The sequence below is a fragment of the Dryobates pubescens genome, chromosome 15 (genome assembly GCF_014839835.1).
Source record: "Dryobates pubescens isolate bDryPub1 chromosome 15, bDryPub1.pri, whole genome shotgun sequence".
Classification (NCBI taxonomy): domain Eukaryota; kingdom Metazoa; phylum Chordata; class Aves; order Piciformes; family Picidae; genus Dryobates; species Dryobates pubescens.
The window spans coordinates 7,102,478-7,119,545 of NC_071626.1; the positions used below are offsets into that span (position 1 = coordinate 7,102,478).

Consider the following 17,068-nt stretch of genomic DNA (forward strand, 5'->3'; position numbering starts at 1 on the left):
TCAGGAAAAAAAGCCATGTTCTAAGGTGTTGCCATCCACCAGCTGAACTGCAGAGAAGAGTACCCCTGAAAGGGGCAGTCTTGGGAGCTGCCAGGGCCAGGACTGTTGCTATGAGGAGGGAGTCAGCTGGAGCTGTCATCTCCTCTGATACTTGGCTTAGCCTTTGCTACACTTGGATCTGCTTTCAGGAAACACCATCCCTGCCCTAGGGGCTCTGGGACTTGCTGCTTCCGCCTTGAGGGGGAGAAGCAGGAGGTGACAATCCACCTGGGAAGGGAAAGAGGTTTTGGGGAATGGATGGGCCCCATCCTGTCCCCTCCCATCTCGGGGAAAAAGAGGTAAGGCTGTGTGAGACATGGCACACAGCTCCTGGGCAATACCCTTGGCTTTCCAGGAAGCCCCAGGACCAAGCTGTCTGCAGAGGACCTGCGCCCAGAGCCACCCGATGGGCACCCAGCCAAGTCTGTTCAGCACCTTCCTCCACCTCACACCACATGGCTGCCTGCTCCAGCCAGTGTTCCTGCCACCTTTCCTCCCCCACTTCCCTCCCATCAGTCACTCCCATGCAGGCCTTTTTTCCTGTGAGCACATGGATTGCTGCCTGGTGATTTTCCCCCAGAGTGCCTGCCCCACGGTGTTACCTCCTCCTTGCCCTCCACCCCAGTCAGTGACCAGCACGCCCCCTCAGACTACAGCTCCTGCAGGGCAGGAACTCTGCTGCTGTGCCTGCACAGGGCCCTGTTCTTGGTTGCAACTGCTGCAGCAAACACCATGAAGTGATGACAACATTTGCATCACTACCCAGAAATGTTTTCCTATAGTGTGGGCAGACAGACTGGATCATGGAATTGCTTAGGAATCCCATCTGCAGCTTACTCGCTTTGCAAGGCAAACTCCCCTGCCAGGCTGCTGTGTGATGGCATTAAAGTCCTCCTCCCATCTCTCAGGGCTCTCTGCCCCTACTCCTCTCAATCATTCATCAGAGCTGGATCCTTCCTGGCCAAGCTGAGGCTCTCCCCCTTGCTTCAATGTCTGTTGAAGTTCCTGGGAGGACATGAACGCTGAAGGCACTTCTCCTTTCTCTGCTGCTCCAAAATGCAAGTTAATTTTCTTCAGTGGGGGGGGGGGGGTTTTCCAGCTGAGGCTTCAACCTGCAAGGAACACTGTTGTTTTTCTCCTCATGCTTTGTCTGCCTTGCACTTTGACAGTTTGGTCCCCATTGTACTGGGCAAACTACCCTCGCTCTTGCCAGCATGGCCTCAATAATCTGTGGAGTGTAAAACAAATGCCTTGCAGGTTAGACAGAGTCAATAGATGCACCTTAGAAGTGCACCAGTCTCCTCACTCTCTCTGCATTACAAGCTTGTGTTCAGGCCTCTCCTCCTCTGACCAGTTTGTATCCAGGCACACTGGGGCCGTGTGTAACAAGCCTCTGCTCAAGTCTCACTGACTACCACCTTCTGGAAACTCTGCCACTTCATGCAGAAGTAGCCAGGTGTTTCCTGGGCACTGGAGTCTTTGCTGCATTTCTACTTTTGGCTTCACCCAGAATCTCTGATTACTCTGCATCATGATAGATTTGAAACCCAAAACTTGAATAAGTAAATGTTTGTACAGAGCCCTTTGCCCAGATGTGATCTTCACCCCCAGCATCCTCTCCAGGGGAAATCTGCACTGAAGCTTCTGATGGCCCAAGCTGCATGGGGCAAAGTGGGTAGGGCATTTCCCCCTGGCAGGAAAAAGAATTGGCTGACCCAACTGAAGAGTAGTCTACATGGTGGGACAACCTCTGAGGCTGAGGGAAGTTGCAGAACACAGGTTACCCCAACAGCTGAAACTGTGTTAATGCAGAACATGTAGATCTTTGTGCTGGAGGGGGGATGAAAAAATAAATATACCTTAAATTCACCAGAACTGTGTGTCTGATGCAGAGCTGGAAACTCTGTTAATACAGACACAGGAGATGGAACTGGAGTCACAGGTGTTTAGGAAGAGACTGGATGGGGAGAGGACACAGTCTCAAGCTGCACCAGGGGAGGTTTAGGCTGGATGTTAGGAAGAAGTTCTTCATAGAAAGAGTGATTGGGCATTGGAATGGGCTGCCCAGGGAGGTGGTGGACTCACCATCACTGGGATGTTTAGGAGTCATCTAGATGGGGTGCTTGGTGCCATGGTTTAGTTGATTAGATGGTGTTGGGTGATAGGTTGGACTCGATGATCTCAAAGGTCTTTTCCAACATGTTTAATTCTATTCTATTCCATTCCATTCCATTCCAATTCTCCACACAGAGAGAGGAGCAGTGAATTATACTCCAAGATGGGAGAAAGCAAGAGTGAGCCACTGCTTGAAGTGCTCCCTTTGCTTCCCTCCTCACTGCAGGGAAACTGGAAACCAGTTCAGATTTGTGCTGTTGGAAAGACGTGACCACACACGGGATCGGGAGAGGGTTTAAAGTGCACACTTTTATTTTCTATTACAAAGGCTAAAAGAAGCAAGTCTGGTTTGTTGTTGGTGTTGTTGGTTTTATTTATTTTAAGAACAAAAACAAAAATGTTGTTAAAACATCTACATTATTATCCTGATACTAGACCTTATGAAAGATACTAAGTTCTTTTTTAATAGTAAAGCGTGGTATTCTTAAATTATATTAATACAAAGACATATTAAAGGACTCAAAAATCATTACTACCCAGCTCAGAACTGCAGCATCCCCTTGCTATCTGCTCCTTTCACTTGCTAAAACCCATCCAGTTTTGACATACAGTTTCATACAAGCTAAGCAGGGTGGTTTGTTTTTTTTGGTTTGGTTCACTTTTCTCTCCAAAGGTCAGGTTAACTCCAAACACCACTGTCACCTAAATCCCTGCCCCTACCAAAGGATTTGGGAAAAGATTTTCACTGAGTCTCTCCTCATTTCACAACTTGATCTAAATCCCAAGCCTCCCCTCAGAGTGATTTGTGTGCCTGGGGTCATTGTACAGGATATGAGATTTTCTTCTCATGTCATAAAATGAAAACATCCCTTCCTTTGTTAAAATCCCTCAGGTTTGGTTCAGTGCTGCAAAGTTTTCTTTTCCCCACACATGAATGAAGAAAAGAGAGAGAGTTATCACAGGGGCTTGTGAATGGGCCACTACAGCAGCCTTACAACTTGTGGTTTGTCTGTTGCAGAGCCACCACAAGCAGTTCCGCTGGGAGGTACAGAACCTGCTGAAGAAAACCCCTTTTGGCTTGACACAGCGAGCCTGGTAAGTTGAGTGTGAAGCTTCCTGCCTTCCACAACAACCCTCCAAATAATAAAAGCAAAGTCTTAGCATTAAAACTCGTTAGCAGTATAATAATCTCTCACTGAGATGGGTCTGCGAGGACCTCCTAGGGGCTTTCAGAAATGTGAACAGGGAAACCTGCCCCATCTCCGTATTTATACCTATCTATATAAAACCCTCCCTTCTTTGTTATTGCCCTTTCCCTCACCCAGATAAAAGTCTCCATATTTAAACTGGAGATGCTGCGTTTCCTGGCCTGAGTCCTTTTCCTTTACCCTCGTTAAAAGATTCCTTGGATACCACACACATATAATATTATATAGAGCGATATATTTAATACCTGTGTATATATGCTTCATGGCAGGGGTCACATATATACACACTAAAACGAGTCTGGTGACAAAGTACTGCAACACCACAGACCAGGTTATCATATCGGGGAAAACAAAAAGATACTTGATGCAACCCCTGTGACCATGGACTTCCCTCATCTTGCACGCCCTCGCCCCTCTCCCTGCCTCAGCCCCACGCCGAGCGAGCAGGGGCAGGGAGGGGGGAGAGTTACCCACGCTGTAACCCGACCGAGTCCCTGCATGAGATCACGGCACAGCGAACGCCACAGTCGTGCTGGAGATGCAGCTCTGATTGGAAAACAAGACCCACATTCCAACGTGCCCAGAGCCAGAGCTGTTTCCTTGGCATCTCTGCCCATGAAGAGCAAAACAAGATAGCCCAGGAGCCGATGCCTACCTCCTCCCCCGTCTCTCTCTGTTTGTAAATTTGGCCAGTTGAGCCCAAGGGGCAAAAGGAGAAGGTACAATCTGGATAGCTACAGCAAAGGGCAGAGGAGAAAATACAGCAGCTGACCACTCAAAAACTGCCATGTCAGATAGTGTGTTGGTCACCCTCTTTCCCTACAGCACTACAGATCCTTTCTCATCTCATTCTCCTCTCTACATGTGGGCAGAGATGGAAATAACTGCTTCTCTCCCCTCTTCTCCCAATAAGCTACCTGTGTAGCATCAGATGTTATGGTCCTGGTCCCTTCCAGGTGAGATCTCAAGGTGCTCTACAGCCAAGAACAAAGCTCATACCAAACTGCTGACCACTATGCACATTTTAAAGGAGAGTAAACAATCTCAGAGCAAAATCAGCTTGGAGCACACAATATCCTTGGAGTGAACCAAGACCATCATGCAGCTGGGCCATAGTGGCCCCAGTGGAGCTGAGGCACCTACCTGGAGGCTGGCTTAGAACAGTGCCAGCTGCCCTCAGCATCTCCTGCATTTCCCCATCTTCTCTATTACCACATCCCATCTCTCCTGAAAATGGGAACCCTAGGTATATGGGAGCAGGGAGGGAAAAGGGGGACCCAGCAATGCCAAAGTACCAAGTAGTTCACAGCCAGATTGTATTTACTGTGGATACAGCAGTACCAGCCCCAAGAGCTCTGAGGTGGCTGTCCTGGGAGACTCTGTAAGAAGGCATCCCCCAAGAGGGCTGAGAGGGAGACGTGTTTGTGTTCGAGTGGATGGTACCATCCATGCATGCAAAGCTGCAAAGCACAGCTGGACTGCAGAGGTGAGGAGGAAGGGGAAGCTCATGGCAGGACACAAGTTTACTGCTTACAGGATGAGGCTGCCAGAAAGGACAAGGCTGGCACACAGAGCAGAGCCTCTCACTGCTGCCACTAGGACAGCCAAAAATCCTGGCACAGAGCTCAGCATCACTGGTTCCCCCATCATGGTGCCCATCTGGTGGGACAGGAGCAGGCACATGGCGAGGTTCCACTGTGCCACTCACCCTCCATTGTGGTCCCTGCTCTGGGTCACATCCTGGCTGCACTGTATGTACACAGGCTCCCTGCCCTGGGTTCAAGGAGAAGGGGGATGGACCTCTGGTACTGGTAACCCTGCACTTCCAGCTGGATTCCCATCAGTAACTCATACACATGCTGCTCAATGGTGTCCTTTTCAATGTGTCCCCATGCAGTTCTTCTGGCAGTGCAGGTTAAAAAGCAGCTCTAAACAAGCAGTAACACATGCCATTTGAAGAGTGAGAAGGGAATACTATTACCTCCCTCTCTCACTTCCAGACACAAGACAACATAAAAGCACAGGCTCCTTTTGGTTACAGCTTTTCTCCTGCCTGTTGCTGCTCTGTGGACTACAGTGACACAGGCTGTGTCACAGTCTCCACTACACCTTCTAGATGGCTTCAGTCTTACCTGTACCAGTCACACCAACCAAAAAAACCAAACCCAAACTACCCACCCTGAATACCTGTTGTACACCAAGAAAGACAACCAATGAGGAGTCACCATTTGCTTTTTGGATACAGTCAGCTGAAAGAGTCTGAAGTCACCTACAATCCAGTTCCTGCTGCTGCAAGCAGTTTTATTACTCTGCTACTTTTACACCAGATGGCTGATACCCTCCTCAGCACCAGTTGATGCCTCAGGGCAACACAGACAGCAGGAGCTTAAGCTTAGATATTTTAAGCCAGATCTAGAGGTTTTCCTTCTTTTGCACCTCAATTGCTAATCCTTCTGATGCTGAGCTCCCAGGAGAGCAGGCCAGCTGCAGCAGTGTTAAGTGGAGCTTGCTCTGCAGCCCTGAGAAAAGGAGCACATGAACTTCATGGTCACCTTTTCACCTCATGTCTGGCCCTTTCTCTCAGCTTTGTCCTCTAGACCTCTGTGGCCACACTGCAAACTGAAGGGCCAGAGAACGACACACAGAGAAAATTCCCTGATTCACAGGCCAGGACAGACTGGATCCACTCCTTTGAATGAAGGGCAGCCAAACCAGAAAGACAGAGAGGAAGGAGAATTTGGGGGGAAAGAAGAGAGAGAAGACGGATCACAACGTTAGTGAGCACGGCGTTCGCTGGCCAAGGAGAATCAAAGTCACAATTTCATTCATCACTAATAAATCATCATCTCATCATCTTAAAATGAAAAGAAAATAAAAGGTTCTCTTAAGCAAGACACAGCTTTCGCTCTCCCTGCTACTGCCACTCTTGGAAAACCCGCCCCGTGCTTCTCCAGCCGACAGGCTCCCCTCCAGCGCCAGCCCTCACTATACCCCATCCCGCAATAGGAAGTTGTATTTCCCGAAGTCATCATCCCTGGGGCAGAGCAGCATGTCCTTGCGGGCTTTGGCCAGTTTCTGCTTCAGCACCTCTCTCCTGTCCAGCCACTCTGTCAGCTCGTCCTGGCCGTGGGCGTAGCGACACTCCTCTCCGTCGGGACAGCTCTTGTTCTTCTGGAACCTGCCAGCACAAGGAGCACGGTCAGGAGGGCACCCCCAGCACAGGGATTGGGGCTCCCTGTCTGCCATGCCCTATTGAGGCCCACCGAAATATGCTGTGAAGTCTCTTTACTAAGGATGAAACAATTCTCCTACAAACCCATGTGCAGCCTGGGGAAGGCAGCAGAGGCTGGGTACAAGACACAGCAGCAAACAGAGAAGGGGATTTAGTCAACAGAGCAGAACAATGTCAGCTGGAACTGGACCAGCAGGGATGAGGAAAAACCACCACATGAGAGGAAATGCCAGGTAACAGCCACAAGATACAGAGCCTTCTCTCTAACCAAAATGTCATTTCTAATCATCCCAAGCCTTTTGAAGACACCTCAAGGTGTTCACTCAGAGTGTGTGAGGCATTCAAACCATTTAATAAAGCAGCTGGGATGCCCCCAAGCACTGGGCCAAGCAAATTGTTCAGAAGCCTGAGAGCTGAGAGCATCCTGGCCATGGAGGGCACAGGTGCAGAGGTGAAGCTCACTCTCCTTTCTTGAAGATGTGCTTGGGAATGTGTTTGTGGTGTGGCTAAGCACCTCTGGGCTCCAAGACCAGCCTCATCATCACCCAAACCTGTCAGCTTGTCACACTTCTCCTCCAAGCAGAAGTCTCTGGGGACTCCGTGAGAGAAGCAGGAGGAGGGATGACAGGGGCCCTGGACCTGTGGCCCTGTCCCTGCAGCAGCAGCACAGGAGGAAGCCCAGACAAGGGTACCTTTCACAGAGCCGGAATTCCCCCATGGGGAAGCGGTAGCTCCAGCAGCTGGAGTCACTGTCGGAGGTGAAGACCTTCTCCTTGTGCTTCTCCGACTGGATGTGCTGCTGCCATTGCTTCTTGCTGTTGCTGTTCTTCCCGCAGAGCCAGCAGTGGTAGCCCATCTAGCGGGTGCAGGGCAAAGGGCCAGTCAGTGCAGTAACACTCACACCTATCAGCCTTCCCCATGCTGCCACTGTCTCTCTGCTTCTCCTTCCAGAGCATCCTGGAAGCTCCACTCAGTCTACAACCTCCTGTAATTCTCTGTCACATCATCTTTAGGGCACTGTGCTGCCACTGACAGTGGAGTAGAGGAGATGCTCTGTCGAGGTCTCCTTACAGCTCAGACAGGCTCAGAGAACAGGGCAGCCCAGTTCACTGACATGGTCCCCCTGCCCACGCTGACAGCCCAGGTGGGGTCTGGCTGCAAGGCCCCCAGGCACACAGGCAACACAGAACTCTTTAGGAGCACAAACCCTCACACCAGCCGCCACTCCTGCACTAAGGAGACACATCTGCCTTCAGTTTTCTTAGGCCTCTGTGCTCAAGACTTAATTCTTCCTCTTTTCCAACACACCAGCTTTCCCAGGAGTGGGGAGGAACCTGAGCCCATGCAAAGGGAACCTCAGGTAGACTCCTACTGACTTGAGGATTAACAGAAAAGCCATTGCAGAGCCTTGCTGACCCCAGGTCAATCCCTTCCCACCTCATCTGTGCTGCCCTTGCTTTGCTGTTCCAAGCTGTCAATTTAACCCACATTAGCACAGGCTCTTTCCCACATGAGAAATGCAGTCCCTGCTAGCTCACACCTGAAGCACAGGAGAGGGGCAGACTGTCAGCACCAAGAAGGAGGGATGAAGGACAAGAGATCAGCTGATTACCATGATGTCAGCGTAGTCAGTGGGCATCTGGATCTGTTTCTCCCCTTCTCGTGAGGTGAGTGGTGTCCCCTCTCCAGGCTTCCCAGGATTGTGTTTCTTCAGCCACATGTCATAGGTCTGCTGCATATCTAGTACTGCACAAAGGCCACTCATGAAGTCACTCAGACAACCCCTCAGGCAAAACCCAACCGAGGAAAAACTATAAGAAAAGGACCAATGCTGGGGCAGCCCTCCTCTCCCTGCTCCTGTGCCCCAGCACCTGCTGTCAGGCTGGGGCCCTGTGCCTGAGAGGCCAGATGTCACCTCCCCTCCCCAGATGACAGCTCTGTGGAGAGGAACCAAATTCACACCACATGGGGTGCACGGGTGTCAGAAGGTAACCGTGACTGCACCCAACCAAAGTATTCAGGAAGGAGGGAAAGTGCCACAAGATCTCCATGGACTTCACCCCACAAGGTGATTCTCCATCAGGCCCGATTCTGCTTGGCCTCAGCAGACATCTCGCTCCAGCCAGGGAGGACAGATTCAGATCGGCCCCTTCCCTCTAAGCCTATACTTCATCCTCAGCACTTGAGAGGTAGAAGAACCCTTGAGCAAGCTGGCCACAGGAAACACTAAGGAAGGGGGCAAGATCTAAGGACAGCTTGCACCATGTTCAAAACCTGCAGTCCTCTTGGTGCTTTTGATTTAAAATCCACTCGGGATAACAGCAGGAAAGGAAATGTTGAGTGGAAGCTTTGACTGCACATCTGCTCTTCCAAGATCAGCTCCTGAGAGAGCCTCTGCAAACATTTATCAATGCCTGCAGACAGCGCTGCAGTGCTGGAAGTGCAATGTGTTGGTGATTTACTCCTCGCTCAGTGGGTAATTGAGGAACCGGAGGCAACTGGGGATAACGAACGCAAATTCCCCCGACTGGAACAACACTGTCATTTGAAGATCCACGTTGGTGCCTCAGCAAACACACCCAGACTAGTCTGATGTGCTTTAAAGGCCTCAGGTACTTTACCAAGTACCAGGCTCTGGTCCAGCAGAGAGAAAGACCCTTTGGCCAAGCACAAAGACCAGGCTCGCTCAGGGCATGCCTGAAATCCCCTTCAAGCTTTCCAGCATCTCCCCACAGAGCTAGGTCAGCACCTAGACGATTTGGCCTTGCTATGAGCTTACTGTTGGTCTGAAAAAACAAGGACTGCTGCCAGAGAGCTAACAATCCAGGACATGGGCAACCCCCACCCTTCCCCAAAAGGTAAACTTAGAGCCTGAATAATTCCAGAAAAGCTCCTCCACAAAGGCACTGGCCAAGATGTTCTCATTCAGTATCTTGGATCCATCCCCTTGAATACAATGCCATAAGCAGGTACTGTCACAGCCCAGGAACAAGGCATATGAGCAGAAATGGGCAAGAAAGCCAAGGCAGATACAAGACAGACAAGAAAAAAAATGGAGCAGCTACAGGTCAGGCCCAGTGCTTTGGCAGAGCTCCATGCAGAGCCAGACCTAGGACAGTACAGGCAACTGAAGGGACAGTGGATTCAAAGAGCTGCAGAAAGGGAAGGCAGCAATGAAGCAATGCAAGACATGGGACCAGTGTGTACCATGTCTTGAGGGACTCAAGATACACATTCAAGAAAACAGCAGCTCTAAGTTACTGTGGATAGACCTGCACCACAAACCCACCTAAGCTCACAATACCAGCTTTGTGCAGCTGCATTCTGTGACCAAGAGTACATCTTAACAGACCCTGCATCCACTGCCCAGAATGTCCTCTTGCCACTCCCCAGACTCTGGCCCACGTTTCCCCCACTCACTTTTATTTTCCTTCATGAATGTCCACATGTCTCTCTCCTCAGGGCTGTGGGCAAAGGAGCAGTTGCCCACATACTGGCATTTCCTGCCATTCTGTGCATGGATACACAACTGGTAAAAGAGAGAGAGCAGAACTCAGCACCTGCACAAACACTCCTTGCTAGAGGGGAAAGTGGGTTCACAAAACCAGCTGGGCTATTAAATTGCATGCAGGAGAGGTCACAAACAGGACACTCTGTATGTCATTAACTCCAGCTTCTTTTCCTATGGCAACCTGTTGTGCTGCATGATCTGCAGCTTACCTGCTGGCCTCGTGTCCTACTGCAGCAGCTGTAAATAACTACTGCTCCCCTCTCCAGCTTCTAACAATTGACCTACAACTGGACAGTGCTCAAGGCCTCATGCATGGCCTTTTGCCTGCCCATGAACTAATGGACAGCAGACCACAGGGTAGGGGAAGAAAGGAGCATGAAAGAGAAACTGTCAAACACTACCCTCAGGGCTGGGGCTGGATATCTGCAGTTTTCCTCACAGCAGCACGTGGCTTTTTAGCTGAGTTCTCAGTTTTGCTTTCAAAACACACCATGAGGCAGTTTCACAATCCATAGCCACCCAGCCAAAGGAAGGGATAGGTTTTTCCCATCTCTCCCTCTTGGCCTGTCACCCACACTGAGAAAACCCTGACCTAAGGGGAGACTTAAATCCAATTCCCAAACCCTGTGTCAGCCACTTTTTTAGACGGTGACTGGATCAACAGCAACAACACAAGCTCACATACGAGCACAGAGGGGTTTGAATGGGTGCTGCTCCTTGTTCTGCCCCACCCTTCTGCTGGTGTGTTGAGATCTGGCTGCCACCAGCCCATCCTTGCCTCTCACCTCAGCTAACACATACCTGCCTCTTTACTAAGCCCACAAGGGACCAGCCCTCCAAGCAGGGCACCATGGTGGGAAGTAAGGAGCACCTGGCTGTGCCAGGCAGGGGGCTTACATCATATTGCTGTGGGAAGTTGCGGATGGAAGGCAGGGGCCGGACAGACACCCACTTCTTCTTTGCTTTGGACATCACCAGCAGGACACGACGCTCCTTTGTCCAGCTGCAGAAGAGAAAATTAGTGAAGAGAGACAAAAGGAAGAGCAGAACAAGGTTTTGTTTTTTCTCCCTTAAATATCAAGAGATAACCAGATACTCTGGTCCAGCCACTACCTGGCTGCTCCTAGGTATGCACATCCTTGAGAGGGAAGCCACAAGAAGGGGGTTTTAGGAGAATTTTCCCCTGTACTTATCACATACTTCCTGGGGTACCTCTTCTTATAAAGCCACAATAGTCTCCCCCAGGTCTCACATGGCATCACTGTGCTAAACAGCTGCATTCCACCCTTTGACACAGCCAATTCTTGTGCAGTCAGGTCCATAAAACCCATTTGGGAGTATTTTCTATTTGAAAGGTGCAGTAGAAAAGCAAGTCATCACCAGCTCTTTCTTATGAACAGGTGCCAGGAAGTGTTAGTTCTCCTTCAGCACCAGTGAGTGAGCACCAGGAGATACCCTGAGCAAAACCCCAGCTCTGTTCAGCAGCTGCACAGCGCTGTTATCCTCCCCATTCCAGGAAGTGACCCTCACATGCTCACTTCCTCCAGCAACTGCTGCTTCTGTCTCTTTCATCAAAGGTCTTACATCTGCAACAGGATGCTGGAGTGTGCCTTTGGGGCTTGTGTTAAGGGAGAAGTCCTATAAACCTTTTCATCCTATCCTGACAGGCTGCCTGGGTGAGATGGGCCAATTTCCATGAGCCAACTGATGAGATCATAGCTGATATTCCTCTTCTAGAGGGCTTGTAAGAAAGATGAGGACAAACTCCTCAGCAGAGCCTATAGCCATAAGACAAGGGGTAATGTTTTTGAACTAAAAGAGAGCAGGTTCAGAATAGGTACAAGGAAGACATCTTTTACAGTGAGAGTGGTGATACACTGCAACAACCCAGGGAGGTGGTAGAAGCCCCATCCCTGGAAACATTCAGTGTCAGGCTGGATGAGGCTCTGAACAACCTGATGAAGTTAAAGATGTCCCTGCAAGGGAGGTTGGACTAGATGACCTTTAAAGGTCCCTTCCAACACAAACTACTCTATGATTCTATCACACCAAACATCCTTATGGGCCCCAAGGAGCCAGGAGGTGCAAACATACAAGACTTGCATCAAAGAAGAGCAACTAAAGTAACAAAAGAGCCAAGGAAAGCAATTTAAGAGGAAGCAGAATAGCCTGAATCATTGCTGATGGTGACCTGGCAGACATCTGCAAAGCTAGGAGTGCAGATAAACAAGTGCAGAGAACTCTACTAGTGACCTTGCTAAGAAGAAATGATAGCAACTGGGAAAAAGGGAATTGTGAGAGCTGAACTGTATGCACCAGGAATAACAGTCTGGCACAGCGCTGGCAGCAGCCACAGACAGTACAGAGCTGGAAACTGAAAAACAGCTATCTGCTACAGTGATAAACACCTCCAACAGCAAGAGGCTGCTAGGAAACTTTGCAGGCAGCCTCTTCCAAAGAGGCCAAATGAAGCCCTGGAAAAGGCAAGAGGGAAAAATCCCTGCCCTTGAGGAGAGGTGGGGAGAAAGAAAAAGTTGCATTGCTCACCAGTGGCGGGCTTTGGCACTACAGTACTTGAGGTCTTTGTCTGGCTCCACCAGCTGCCCGTTCCTCCAGCACTGGCCACACACAAATTTCATCTGGAGGTCAAAGGTGCTTGATGTGGGAGCCCGGGGAGAAGCCTAGGGAAGAGCACCATAACATCAGGTAAATGGAGCCAGAATGCATCCCCCCCAAACTGCCACAGAGACGCTGGTGGCTCCCTGCACACCCACGTGCCAGTGCCAAGCAAGATGCAATCAGACTCGGCTCTCCTTTGCCAGTGTTAGCTGGTGGCCCATTGAGATATCAGGCAAAACCACTGCTTGCTTCAGCATGATTTCCTGGGCTTTGACATCTGTCCAAAAGCACAGCCTGGCTGTGAAACCCCTGCAGTGCATCTCCGTGTACAGACAAGCTCTGTGAGACCTGCCCCAGTGCTTAATCCCCACTTCCCTGCAGGGAGGGAAATCCACATCCCCCTCTCTACCTCTGGAGAAGGCTCTGCCACACAGCCAAGACAGCCCCCTCAGGAGGGAGCCAGGCTGTGCTACAGCACAGGACTCTTGCATTTGTACCCAGAGGCTCATGTCACATGTAGCATTTGATGCATTGAAGTCAGAGCTGGGTCCTCTTGCTGATACCCTTCCAAGCCATTTTTGGGCAGGTTTCCATCTCTTACAGTTCCTTTGCACTGGGTTTCACAGGTAGTTGATCCTGATCTCTGGACAGAGGTACAGCCAGGAATGCACATAATTTCATATCCTTTCAGCCACTTTGCTTGATTGGTCTTCTACCTATCCCCATGGAAGGCTGTTTTGGGATTATGCCAAACAGATTTTGGAGGGGAAAAAAAAAAACACAAAACCCCCAAGAGCCAGTCCTGTATTATCACTGCCTTGTGTTTTCTGGAAAGCAGATTACATTCTGTGTCACCACTGTAAGACATGAGGCTGGTGTTCCCAGCTCATTTCCAAACCAAAGAGCAAGCCTGACCACACACCAGTGGCTCTGGGCTCTAGAGTGTGTGAAGGTACTAAAGAACAGCCTGAACACATTGAGCTGATCATGATGCACAAAGCTTATGCAGCAGCAAAACAGTTCTCTGACTGCTGACCACCTAAGCAGCCCATCCCAGCTGCCATGACTTGATTTCCAACCCTAAGCATCTAACAATGAGCAAACAGGGAAACCATGACCCCGAGGAGCAGGCTTCTGCCAGCAATTGACTGCCAGTAGCAGGGACCCTACGAGCACCCCCTGGCAAAGGGAAAGCAGCAAGTAGAGGTCCTGCAGAATCAAAGCACCTCCCAGGAAAGGCCACATAAACTATTGCTTGACTACCACTCTGCATCCTCTTGTCCTAGTCTTTTGGAGAAGCAGAACTGACATATAAAAGGTCCTCCACTGCTGTGAAAAGCTGACTGGAGAGCTGACCTTTGCCTGTGCTCACAAGAGGCCATCACTGCTCTGGATGTCCCAGGAAAAGGTCCCCTCCAGAGAACTGTGATCTCTCTTGAAAAGCAGAGGTGACTCTGGCTTACTTGCCCACAAGACAACCTTTCTGGTGGCATCTGTCACATGAGTCACTCATCTGTCAGCTTTCACCGGGGCTGGTGAGCACCAAGAACACATCGAAGTGAAGGGCTGCAGAATGAGACCTGGGATGCCTCCTCTGATGTGTGGCCTTTGAACAGTAGTTTCAATCTCCCTTTGGTCTCCAGCTTGCCACTGACCACCAAACCTACAGGCTTAAGGTGACAAAATGACACTGCTGGCACATTCCCTTTCATTAGTCTTTCATATATCTGCCATGTTCCCTTTCATTAGCCCCATGCTATCTGCCACATAACACCTCCAGGTGACAGATCTCTCAGCACAGCCAGGCAGGTTGCCTCCAATCTAGTGATCAAGCAGAAATAAAACCTGAGTGACTCCAGAAGGCACAAACAGATCAGAGATAAGGCAGGTACTTCCCAGGAAATTCTGCTGATCTGGGCTGCCTGTCCCACCGATTCCTGACCAAAAGGAGCCCCCTGCATTTCTCCAACAAACTGCTGGTCAATCCAATGGGCATGTATGCTCCCAGGGCATTAGGGCCAAGCCAAAAATCAAAGCTGCTGCTGTTGCTGCTACATGACTGTATTTGTAAAGGCAAGACACATACCTGGCAGGCTGCTGATAACCAACAGTGTGGAAATTAGTATCACATGAGGCTCAAGCAGACAAAGCCAGGCTGAAGAGCCTGGGGCTGTGGCACCGCCCCTTGCTATGAAGCCAGACAATATAGTGTTAGTTCTGCACTATGGCAACCAAATAAATACAAGTCTTTGGCATGACAGCTCTCCACTTCAGGCTTTGCAAAAAGCAACAGCCCCAGCACAGCCACTCCTGTGTCCCTATTTCAGCAACTCCTCTTAGTGATACTGAAATGCTCTCTGGAGGAGCCACGTGCCTCAGCAGCCCAGGTTACCCAGCCCCCAAACAGAATGAGCTGTACTTAGGTACAAGTACCCCTTGTTAGAGACTTTGCTCTCCATGCTTAGACTGCTAATTCTGACACCAGCTTTTATAGGGGTTCTGCATCTGGCTAGTACAGTTAATACAGATTAGCCCTTGAAAATCAGAAAAAACAAGGGCTAAACCCCACTAATTCCTAGGGATGTGATGGGACAACACCCAGCAGCCTACCACAGCCTCTTCTGCTGACTGCCTCTTCAATCTGCAGCCACTGGCTAAACTCCTCCAGCAGCCACTATGGGGCCACATTTGTAAGGCCAAGCGTGAGGTTCCTGGAAGGTGTTTAGCAAGCAGTGTATCCTCATCTCCCACTTCCTGCTTATGTCTCCTGACCTGCACCAACACAGCTGCTGTGTCCTGCCTTTTTTTCTCCATAACTGAACAGCCCCAGTCACTGGGTCCAGCTGGCAGCTGTGACAGAACTGCAGCAAAATCCCTGGGAGGGGTTTTGCTTCCGCTGACCAGAGGGCACCGGGGCGAGGGTGGCTCCTCCGGGAGGGGTCTGCTTTTACAGCACCCTTGGGAAGTTGTCTTTGCCAGGCGGCCAACTTCCAAAGCTGGAAGGACACTGAGAAAACTCTGAGTCACATCAGCCTGCTTGGATGGGGGAAAACAATGGCAAAAGTAAACCTCTCTCAACAGATTTGCTAGTCCTGCCCCGGGGTCTTTGGTAGCAAGCCAGTGTCTGATCCCCGAGCACAGCCCTCTGGCTGCTACGTGCAGATGCCCAGGCCGTGGGCTGCTGCTGCAAACGCATGCGTCTGACCCACCTGCCTCTGTCTCCCTGCACAGTGCCAGGCTGCCAGTCCCTACAGACAACTGATGATGCTGCTGGTAGGCACTTTCTGACTGTATCAACAAGGCTGATGCTTTGCCTTCCCATAAATTGATGACCTGGAAGGGTGGAGGGTGCAGTTCGTCTCTGTGACAGGCATTTGTAAAGGCACAAACAGACTTTTCTGTTGGCCATCAGCCCACAGGGCCAGAAACTGTAGTTCTCTGCCCATGCCCTGACAGCTGATGTAACAGGTGCTGGCATTTCTTTTCCTGATCCTCTGCCCCCTGCAAGCCCCAACAGCCAGGAACAAAACCTTTGCTCAACATCCAGATCCTACACACTTCTGAGGACATGCTCTGACCATGCCCACTCAATAGCTTGTCTTTCCAACAGCAGCACCTCCAGACAAAGGTGAGCATGAAGCTGCAAGGCTTACAGGAAAACAGCTGTCCATCATTTTTTGTATTTTTTTTAATCCCCAGATTATGCACAGAGAATGTCAAGACAGAGCCTTCTGGAAAACAGAGGCAGATCCACACCAGGTGGGACTGGTGAGGGACCAGGTGAGTCATCAGACTTCACTCCCCATGGTGGGGTAGGGATGGCTGATAGAAACCAAAGTACTATCACAAACTGCTGCAAATTCATACCTGGTTTCCTCCACTGTGGAATGACAGGCAGCTGCCTGTCTTCCCCTCTGTAGAAAGGGACCATAGCCAGTTCTGTCTGCAAGGGCCATTCAGATCATCCAGGCTGACTTCTCATAGAATACAAATCTCATATAATACAGGTGTAGAAACTTGTCCACTCAGCTTCATAAGATGCTAGAACATATTCCTTAAGCCAGTCAGACAGCTTTGGGAACTAGAGACCTTGGTGACTCTGGACTGCTGCTGCCCATTCCTCTCCCCACAAGCATTTCAGACCACAACAGCAGAATGGACTGCACAGGTATGTTGCTGTGCAATATCTCAAAGATAACTCCATGTCATGCAGCAGAACCAGTACACAGGTGGACACAAAGCCCATTGCAAGCACCAGTGTAGTTACCTACACCTTTGCTGTTGGGCTAACCTATGCTTATTAGATCTGATTTTCCTCAGCATCAGTGCCCTACAGTCTTCAGA

The 17,068-nt window shown here is 50.2% G+C and overlaps 1 protein-coding gene across 7 annotated transcripts in view; it reads right to left on the reverse strand.

The window, feature by feature from the left end:
• Window positions 1–6,090: 6,090 nt before the first annotated feature.
• ZC3H7B (zinc finger CCCH-type containing 7B) overlaps window positions 6,091–17,068 on the reverse strand; it is a 45,407-nt gene continuing 34,429 nt past the window's right edge. For all 7 annotated transcript variants that reach the window (XM_054168125.1, XM_054168119.1, XM_054168124.1 and 4 more), the window contains exons 18-23: window positions 12,653–12,786; window positions 11,003–11,108; window positions 10,015–10,123; window positions 8,207–8,340; window positions 7,287–7,450; window positions 6,091–6,540 (exon numbers count right to left, since the gene is read on the reverse strand). In XM_054168125.1, coding sequence (XP_054024100.1) covers window positions 6,348–6,540; window positions 7,287–7,450; window positions 8,207–8,340; window positions 10,015–10,123; window positions 11,003–11,108; window positions 12,653–12,786 — 840 coding nt within the window. In that variant the 3' untranslated portion in view covers window positions 6,091–6,347. The remainder of the gene's footprint in view (window positions 6,541–7,286; window positions 7,451–8,206; window positions 8,341–10,014; window positions 10,124–11,002; window positions 11,109–12,652; window positions 12,787–17,068) is intronic.